Source organism: Lepisma saccharinum, chromosome 3 (assembly GCF_977018435.1).
Source record: "Lepisma saccharinum chromosome 3, izLepSacc3.1, whole genome shotgun sequence".
Taxonomy (NCBI): Eukaryota; Metazoa; Arthropoda; class Insecta; order Zygentoma; family Lepismatidae; genus Lepisma; species Lepisma saccharinum.
In genome coordinates this window covers 68,720,141-68,730,871 of record NC_139231.1, presented here as the reverse complement: position 1 = coordinate 68,730,871, position 10,731 = coordinate 68,720,141, and the positions used below count along the sequence as shown (strand labels likewise).

Here is a 10,731-nt window from a genome sequence, read left to right as displayed (position 1 = left end):
ACCTGGAATATTGTTGCAATAAACGAACTGCTTGTATTCTAAAAAAAAATGGCACAAAAATCTGGACCCGCTTTCGAAAATAAGAAACTTTTACAGAGCGGCCAAGGAGGTTTCTTTCCTGCAGTCTGGAGGCTAATACCTCAGCCGCTTTCTTGGAAAGCCCTAAGTCACGCACTAAATCATTCAATTGCTATTGGTTAAACAGCTGAGGAGATGTTGGCTGTTTGGTGTCAAGAGTCTGCAACCATATTTTGAATCTCGTTATCACTACCCTCATGCTCTTGCTGATCATATTGACTGCCTTCATCTTCAGATGAGTCAAAACCATTATAAACTGGAACTGGGAGTTCTAAAGAGTGCGGAGAAGGTCGAATTGCTGAGGGAATATTGGGATAGGAGATCTTATGCCTGTTTTTCTTACCGACACCCTTTGTGTTTACCAGGCAAAAATTACAGTCAGTTATGTGGTCTTTGGGTTCTCGCCACACCATGGGAACTCCAAAAGGCAGACCACGTCGTTTTCCTTTTGTCCAGTCACGAAGCATTTCCTCACAAGTATGACACACCATATGTGGAGCCCATTTCTTGTCTTGGTCACCCAGGGGAACTTCAAAATAGGCTTTATAGGCACGCCGAACATATGAAGTTATATTGCACCTTTGACGAAGAAGTGTGTAGCAGCCACATACATAACAGAATGCATCAGGTTTATTTACGCATGGATGCCTACTTGACGAAGCCATGATCAGATCTGAAGCAAAGTAAAACAAGTATTATAAACTCAACAATAAATATAAATTGGCCTCATTAGTGTACTGTTAGGGCAGATGTAAGCCTACTTCTCCAGCTACCCATACTGTATATTACAATGGGTGTTCCCTTTTGGCGAAAATTCATAAATTCCAAACTGCATGAAAACTAGAGCATGCAGCAGAAAACTAATTTCAGATTTGAAATCAGCATTGAAAAAGTATTCAGAAACAGTTGAAAAATCTCATGCAACAGCACATCAAAAAAAATTGTTCCCCTGTGTTATCTATGTTTAAAATGGACTCAAAACAAAAACTAGGAAAGATGCCAAGTTGGGAGGATGGGATCGTCCTGCTCCTCCATTCCTCACACTGCTCATCATTCATCATTCTTCCTCATTCTCACAATTAGCCGAAAGTGGCAGAAAGCTACTATAGATAAGAGAATAATTAAATAAACCATTCATCCTCATTGTCATGATTGAGAGAAGTGGAAGAATAGATGAGGAGGTAAACAGAAGAGGATAAATGGGTGGTGGACTATATCAAAGCGTTCGAAGATTAATATGGAACAGGGATGTACCTATGAAATGCAAGAAGGTAATATATAACACATACTATGTGCCAATAATTACGTATGAAGCAGAGACTTGGACAATGACATAGAGAGACAAAGAAAAGTTGCAGGCAGTGGAGATTAAATTTTTAAGGAGTCTTTTGAGGAAGACTAGAAGGGATAAAATAAGAATTGAGGAGATCCGACAGACAGTGGGTGTAGTGAAGCTTCAGGACAGAATAGATCAGGCACAGATGAGATGGTTCGGACACATGAAGAAGATGAATGCAGAAAGACTACCAGTAAGAGCTTACAATGCACAAGGAGTGGGAATAAGGCCAAGGGGGAGACCAAGATGTCAGTGGAAAGAGCAGATAGTGGAGAGTGTTAGAAGAGTGCAAGATTGGAACACCGTGGAAAGAGAGGAGTGGTGAAAGACCAGGCAAAATTGGAGAGGCTTGACTTCTATGCCGACCCAGCCAGAGGCAGGAAACAGCGAAGAATGATGATGATCACGTCATGATTAGCAAACGTTACAGAAAAGTGACGCAAAAGTAGGAGAAATACATAAATTTGAAAACTATGTATATTAACTAAAGAAAATTGTCGTTTCAGCAGGAAAGTCAATAACTCGTACATACTTTTTGCAATATGATAAAATTATTGAGAAAACTGTCGTATAAACCTGAGTGTTCTAAACATATTGTAATTTTAAAATGTGTGAACAAATACTATAGCGAAAATAATTGTAATTCCAGAAACTCTATCATTCTTGTAACAATAATTTCTTGCTGGTGAAATCCTATATACTGACGATGATCAATGCTGTTAACGTACTGAGCCATTTATTGCTGGCACTATTCCCTTGTCAGTGCAGTGGAAAATCCATCGCTCGTTTTTGCACTGCAAGTTGTGTCTTACACAGCAATTAATGACATTTTGGTGTCTCTTACAACATGAATATCCACAGGATTTGTTCCGGGTGTGATGCAAATGAGGCACTTTTTTTTCCAGTGGTGCAGCAAACGAGGCATGTTTCTCCCCAAAATAGCGATGCAGCTAAAAAAACGTAGCTGTTAGCAGGAATATATTCATATATGTCAGTTAGTTATCTGGATATCTGAATTCAGATACTAATTAAATAAATTACGCAGATATCTATAATCTACAATCTAGATAATCTGTATCTCCATATGACTGTCTTTATGAACCTCCTGCAAAATTACGGGTTATTGTAGATTTTTTTCTGACGCTGTTGCCACATTCAAAATTCACCTCAAAATGCTGAGAAAAAATGTAGCTGTAGCGAAATTTTCGCTACAACTATAGGAATTTTGTAGCTTCGCTACCGCTACAACTACAATTTTCAAAGTGTAGCGTCACTGCAGCTACAGCTACAAATGTTGTAGCTAGCTACTTCTGACCACTGGATAATATTAATCAGCCACAATTACTGGCATATGTAGCGGTAGATGATGAGGCTGCAGCCTAAAATTTTGAGAAAATATAAATTTTCAAATGAAAGCAGCAAATAGCTCTGGAAAACCCACAGTGGTAGATACAAACTCTCCTTAAAATGACTCCAGATTACCATTTTTGTCCAACAACTTTTAAAACAAAATGCTGCTGTTTGACAACAATAATTCACATTGAAAGGTTCCAATTGTCTTTCTTTTTTCCTTTGATTAATTTTGAAGGTCCTCTGCCTTCATTATCATGGCATTGCATCACCATATTGTTTACACTACGTAGGCAGAAGTCCTTCAAAACTATTAAAGAAAGATTACGTGAGCATCTGAACTATGCCAAAAAGAAAACACTAAAGACTGGCCTTGAAGAGCACCACAGGTCACACCATCCTCCCCCATATGTCTCTTCACGGATAACTTAATCGAAGATGCTTACCCGATCCTTCAGTAGAAATTGGAACTAAACCTGGAGAGGTTTATCCCAGACAACACACTGTACACCTCGAGTACTGTAAAATAGTAGAAATTGAAACTACTGTCAGCCAAGGGTAAATAATATAGTGGTGCAATATGTCTGCCTCAGATGCCGTAACTTGCAATTGAATGCAGTTGATCTTTGAAATTAATCTGTGAATAGAAAATATCAACAAGGACTATATTGTTCCTTATTAAAACAATTAAACCCAGAAGATTGTGATGGACAGGTCACGTAACAGGCATGGGAGAGGTTAAGACATGTTTAGAAGATTCTTGTTCGGAGACCTGATGGTAAGAGACCTGGATTGATTGTGCTCAGAATAGGGAGAGATGGAAAACTTATGTTGCTGTGGCAGTGAACCTTCGAGTTTAACAGTGAGTTTTCTTTATAGCAAGGAAACCACCTTTTCCCCTGCGATATTTAACCTTCATTTACCGCAACACACAGTGAATGACATCTTCAAACACATTACAATATACTAAACCTTAATTATGCACAGGTAAAATACACACATCCACATTCACAGTAGGTTAATAAATAATTAAAATAATAAGACCTTAGCTTTATACTTTATTATAACATAACATCATTGGTTATATACAATGTGTACAAAGCAAATTCAGCTATAAAATTGAAAACAATGACAGTGATGGATAAAACTGAGATAATTACAAAATTTGTATTAACAAACACACAAATGCTTTCGGTTTATTTTCTTTTATATTTAGCAACAGTAAAATAAACCGAAAACATTTTATTTTCCATCTGCTAGGCATTCATAAACACCACTAAGCTTTCACAGAACTTGGAAAACATCATGTTCAAGATTTGATTCCCTCTTTGGACACTAGAAGCACTTGAAATGTGGCATTTTTATCCTGTTTGCATGCAGCCTAGTGACACAAATGCAGAATTGCCAGCAGCGTTTATGATTTTTTGACAGGGAAATAATACTATGTTTCACAATATGTTGTAAATTTAAGGAACTCCATGCAGAAAGAGCTTTTGTTCAGTGACATTTACATATTAATGAGAGCAGCTACATATATATTTAAATGTCTCATCCAAACTTTACCGTAACACACAGAGATTAAGTGGGGTTTCTACAAATAAATGTGGCATAAGGTCATACTACCTACTTAGAATGTTCATAGAAATATGAATTCAGAACATATTTATAGTATTTGTTCACCACACACAAACAGGAAATGCCACTGGCAATCCTGGATCTGTATTGCTATGCATGTGAAAAGGATGAAAATATAACTACTTCAAATCCTTATAGTGTTGAGACATCAAAGAGGAAATCTTTATCAAGAAAATATGTTCAGCATGATGTCCTCCACATGCAAACATTCAAACACACATGCACCTATTTTAATTCGGAATGTCAGCCTTGAACAACAATACATATATTTTGAGAAGAGCGACTGGCATATCTTTCTACTGGTAACCTTTCGTAAGGCACATCACTTGTTCAACACCATCATCACAGCCTGCAACAAACACACTCTTGAGTTTCATATTAATATCATTCAAGTGACAGGGGTCTTTGCCTCATACTACATTCACAACAGGAATTCCTTCTCCACTATGTATAGTCTTCGGTGTACTTGAATCCAATGCAACTTTTGATGTATTGCTAGCTGAACGAAGAGGCTCCTTATTACCAACCATGGCTGATACCGATTCAACTTCATCAGCACTGTAAAAGATAAAACAAACAATTTATTCCTGCACTGCCAATGTACAAAAACAATAAGGAGTGGTCATAAGCCTGGAATCAATTATGGTATTGTTTCCTGATTGTGACTGAGATGCACTGATGAAAGGTGACTGGGGAATTTTGAAATCTGAGATGTATGCTGTAAAAATGAAGAATCTGTGTCAACTCTGGGAAAGGATAATCACTGCAACAGCTGCTCTGATCCTCACATTTGGAAGTGAAGTCAAGGAAATGTGTTGAAATGTTTGAAGAAGTGTGGTAAGGCTGGTGGCAGACATGTGAAGCACTTTTTGCAGCACTGTTGTTTATCAATTCTCCCATTGGTTCCAGGCTTTATGACCACCCTGTATAAAGGCTAATGTAAATTAAATAAATCACCATACAGGTGTAAAAAAGATAGCACTGAGGTGTGTCAGCACAAAAGGACTTCCTTAATATCCACATTGTGCTACCAGAGGAAAAGCCTCATGTTTTCTCTCAATGTGAAGTTCTTCTGGTTGGTGTACTCTATGTTAAACTTATAATCTAAATCAGCTCCATAGATTTTCGAGAACAAAGCATCTCAGACAGACTGCAATTACAACTTTTTTTTTATTACCCCCACCTTATTATGAAAGGAAAAGTGCCGAATCATTGTGAATTGCAGGTACATGTTAGTACTATGAGCACCAATTTTTTTTTCATGTGTGCCTATGGCTTGGCAGGATATGCCCAATTCCAAATTTTCCACAAAATTAATATTTTTTTCTCACAAACATTTGTATGGGGCCACATGAATTTCAAGGTGGGTATTTTGTGGTGACTCCCTTCAAATCTCAAGGAAATTACAAGTGCTGAGACTACATTTTTCTGACCTAGCTGCCAGAAGTTAAAGTGTCGCATGGCATTTCTAAAGACCCCCCCTTCCTGCCCTCAAGATACCCAAACTCTAGAAAAGTACTAGTATCAGTGAATAAATAATTCCAACCAATACTTCCTGATACCTACACCACCGGTATTGGTCAATACTGATACACTGGCATCAGTATCAACTTAGCCCTAGTTGTATGTCGTTTATTTAGAGAATTTTGTCAATTAAGTACTGTGGTGAATGCAAAAAGTTAGGAATAATGCTGAGTACAGCTTGTTTTTGAACACATGAACTTTAGAGAAATAGCACCACACAGTGACAAAAATAACAACTTTCACTAGCCAGGACAAGTAAAGTAGCAAATAATTACCTAAGTAGCTCATCTAGTTCCCTTTTAATCCTGGCTACAATTGGTGGTCCATGGTACGTGAAGGCAGTGTACAGCTGCACAAGGCTTGCTCCAGCCTTGATCTTCTCATAGGCATCCTTGCCACTGAACACTCCTCCAACTCCAATTATTGGGATTTTTCCTGGAAGCAAAAAGCAAATAAGAACTCTGCCTTTTTTTTTTTTTTTTTTTTTTTTTACTGTTGGACATTGGACATTATGAACCCATTACTTTTTATTATAAAAGGAATATAGTGACAACCAGCCTGGTATATTATTGTTATTTTACAACACTTTTGGCTAATCACAAATATGAAGATGAGTAATGATTACAAGAAACTGATGAAGATACAAAGAATGCCCAGGTCAAGGCCCACAACCTGAGAATTTTGGTAATGAAATAAAAAGTTGTGTGTGTATGTGTGTTTTCCCTGGTGGGAGATTTTTATTACTATTTTGTTAGATCTAGGCCTGAGCTGATATAGCTTTGAACCAAAGCCAATGACGATACTGTTATCAGTTCCCACTGATACTTCAAAATTGTAACAATTGAAAGTAAATCAGAAACATTTACAAATTTTAATATATGCGTGCATAATAATGTGCAGCACAATTCAGATTCAATAAATGGATTTCTTAATCACAAAGCTGTTGCTATGTCAATCAAGAGCGAATGATATCATACCTATTCTATGCTATTATGTGGACCAAGAAGAGAATATCATCTTGTGTGTACAATGAGTCATCAACCCATGCCACCTCTCGCTCCATTGTGTTCAGAGTCCCAAAGCTTTTACTTCTGTAACTACCTTGTTTATTCAGAAGTAGGAGAAAGCAAAACGGGAAAGAGGGTGAGTTATACTGATGTTTTCAAATTCCAAGTTCTGCAGTATTTGCAGGAAAACGGCAACAGGCCTGCAGCTCGAAACTTTGATGTTGGTGAGGCAAGTGTATGACAGAAGCAAGAAAAGCCGAAGGCAGCTCCATCCAAGAAGCCGACTTTTCAGAAGTGAAGCAGGGGCAAGATGTTATGTATTTTCAACACCTGGGAAGTTATTTTCTATTATTTCTTGAGCGGCAAAAACTTGACGATATGCATCCCATTTGTCAGGAGGTACATGCTCAAATCCTACCTGAATGGTGCCACTTTTCTCGATGTTGCAAAACGTTCTGATACAAAGTAAAAAATCATGGGAAACAGCCCTTTCACTTTTATATGCATTTTTTAAAAATTATAATTTATTAATAATTTATTTATTGCTGAAAAAAACCAACCTGGTAATTTGTATCTGCGCCTGTTGATATATACGTGTTATATGCAGTGACATAGTTAAAACATGTGTGGTATCATGTTGGCTGTCCAAATTATTCTGTACATAATATGTAGCACAGTCTTTTGGGACAAAAATTTTTGGAAAAAATTGCACATTATACATGAATAAATACTGTATACATTTTCCACTGCAACTATATCATAGCAATCTACTAGACTTTTGCTTTGAAATATTCACAATTTAATTTGAGATAATTATTTAATGACAAAATACATTTCTTCCAGAAAAAATAATGTTACAAAAGTATTTAAATTATGCATTTGGTATAACTTCCAGGATATTTAGATTGCAAAAGTGCTGTGCAGAATTTTTGCAATTGCTGTAAGAAAACAACTTTTAAATTGTATGTACGGTTTGACATTTTTGAATGCTTCATTTTTCTTTGCTGATTGTTGCATTCTGTGTGTGTGCGCATGTCTGTTAGGAATATTTCTGTTCAGTATTTTTAATTTTTGTGCTGAAAGAATTTCATTATTGATAATTGTTGAAGTGTGCAGAAATTTGTGATGCTCTTGTGCAATAACAGAATCAGGTCTTTGGTATCACAGTTCAATATTAACATATCATTGTTAATTCTTTTTAATATTTCATGTACACATTTAGTGTACATGAAATACCAAACATACGATTGGCATTTTGGTGCTGCTCTACAGTTTTAATTTTGCGATTTTCAATATGCGAGAGAATTCTCAGGCATTTAAATTTCTGGTCATCTTAAATTTTCCTGAAAGCAAGCACTCTCAAGTAACAAATTACATTGCTTGCCTTGTGTTAGCTGGGACATTTCTGCAATGAGATGAGTGGAAATATGCCTGAGCGGAGCACCACTCAAGCCACCCTTCTCACGCTGATTGGCACTTTGGAGACTTGGAGGCCTTGCAATGGTTGTGTTGCTTATTATAAGTCCATCCACATGACACTGTCCAGAGAAAAAAACATGACATTTGTTAAATAACTGAAACAAACCTTATTTACACGTACACTAGGCCTGAGCTAATACCATTTTGAAATACAAATACATGAACAGATTTCCTCCATTACCAAAACTTGAAGAATAACGCAATACTGGTGTCAATGTCAAAATTTACACAATCACAAATATGAATATTGTAACAATTTAAAGTTGTTTACTCATAATCATTCAGACACACACAGTAAAAACAAGTGCATTGCACCATGCCATGAAACCACATACGGGGTGTGGAAGAAGGGGCCCCATACATTCTTGATCTCCACCCTAGTGGAGGTGATGTGATTGCTCCAGCCATTACTCCCCCAGGTACCCACTGATAAAGAGGCTGTAAAACAGACCTGGACCTACTTAATGCAGGGACATTGTCAGCATAATATGCCTCTAATGTATTTTTAAATTACCCTGGTACCTGCACAATTTCAGTAACAGGATTCATGTGTGTTAATGTAGCAGCTGGGAAGGTTCTGTTGGAAGATGGAGAGCCAGAAGTTTGATTGTTCAGACTTTCTCTACTATAGTTAGTGGTTTAGAAAAAAATGGTCACATGATCTGACCCATGGTCATTTTGCAGAAATTGCGGCCATCTTGGATTTTTCGATTTATTTTTCTAAAATAATATTATCGCATAATATGGCAATATAATGTCATTTTATCTGTTTTTGACACCCAGAGTGCAATAATTACATGCAAATCGCATTTGGAGATAGAAGTATGAGTTTTGTAGAAATTGAGGACAACATTTAAAATGCTGTTATAGTTTTTTAATGTTTGTACATACGTTTAAGGACACTGTATTAATTCATTTTTCTTTTCAATTTTGAGGAATGATTCCTGCCTTGCGAAGAATTAAAAATTAAAATTGTTGAATTAGAGCAATTTCCACTGAAGTAAAAGAGAAAAGACTTTCATGAAGCTTATGTTTGTTTGATAACGTAAATCGAAAGAATGAGAAAAGTTATATAGGACAGACTTTGGATGACAGAAACTCAAACAATCAAGTGGTGTGCTAAATGATGGTGTAATTATAGACATAGACGACTTTTCTATCACGCGACCTTACATCGAAACGAGTTACTAAATCAGTAGATCAGTATCCTCTGCAACTGACTTCAAAGAAAACAGGCAGGTCTTCACTCCAAGGCCAAGTGGATCAAAATCCATATCAACCATATGTGTGGTATGTAATCAGTTAAAATCGCAGGGAGAAACTCAACTTTTCCAAATTTGCGAGCGTGGAAGAGCACAGGAATTTCTCTAGATGTAGTTTTTGAAATAACTTCTACCGTTAGTGATGTGTCAAGTGTTTTGCCTCAGGTGCAATATATCAAAACAAGATGTTCAAAGCGTCTAACAAGACTCAAAGTGATCCTGTATCAATACAAAAGATTGTAAGGTAAGGAAATTTGTCGAAGATTTGAATTTTCAAATGTTCTTTGTAATGAATTTATGAAGCAAAAGCACTAACTTAAAATTTCAAAGATATTGAATTTATGATTCTTGCGAAGTTTTTCATATCCAAGGGAAAAAATTACTTTCCTAGCTTGCCTATTCGTCCATTATTACAGTACAGTTGTAGATAAAGGACAGTCTACTGGTGTTGTTAAGGAATGTACCAATAGACTCCGTGAAGAAGCAAAAAACTAAGACTTCAATTGGGATGGAAAATTTGGTGGTGTGTGAGATACAAAGTCAAGTGATGAATTGAGCAATTTTAACCAACAGAGGGGGTTTTTACAAGAATTAGCGGTTTCAGCCTCAAAAACCCTAAGTACTGAGCGTAGATGCAACACATTGTGTCAATTTGTTTATTTTCTCATTCATAATGGGTGAAAACAACTACATTGCCAGTTCTCAAGCTATTCACATTTTAAGTAAATCAAAAAAAGCTTATCACTATGTTCAACCGTCAAGGACTCTATTGCTGCTCTGATATTGTCTTACGCCAAGATCAGATGTTAGCAAACAGAACTATCATCAGAGCTGAAGGACACCGTATCCCAATACCACATTCAATAAAGTTCGTACATGATGCTACAGACAGTTATCATAGAGAGGAAGCTACACTGTCAAGTATGCGTGGGGCACACGGCACAGTACTACTTCTTTTATACTGGAGGAAATTGATAGCCCAGAAAACTATGTAGGTACATTTGGTATTGATGGTACATCACCTAGTCAGACAAAGAAATGGAAGCTTAGCAATTGCTTC

General features: G+C 36.7%; 1 protein-coding gene across 5 annotated transcripts in view; it reads right to left on the bottom strand.

Annotated features, from left to right (window-relative positions):
- Positions 1-3,816: 3,816 nt before the first annotated feature.
- Positions 3,817-10,731, bottom strand: part of Dhod (dihydroorotate dehydrogenase 2) — a 56,415-nt gene continuing 49,500 nt past the window's right edge. For all 5 annotated transcript variants that reach the window (XM_083118706.1, XM_083118708.1, XM_083118710.1 and 2 more), the window contains exons 7-9: positions 8,315-8,468; positions 6,199-6,358; positions 3,817-4,957 (exon numbers count right to left, since the gene is read on the bottom strand). In XM_083118706.1, coding sequence (XP_082974832.1) covers positions 4,810-4,957; positions 6,199-6,358; positions 8,315-8,468 — 462 coding nt within the window. In that variant the 3' untranslated portion in view covers positions 3,817-4,809. The remainder of the gene's footprint in view (positions 4,958-6,198; positions 6,359-8,314; positions 8,469-10,731) is intronic.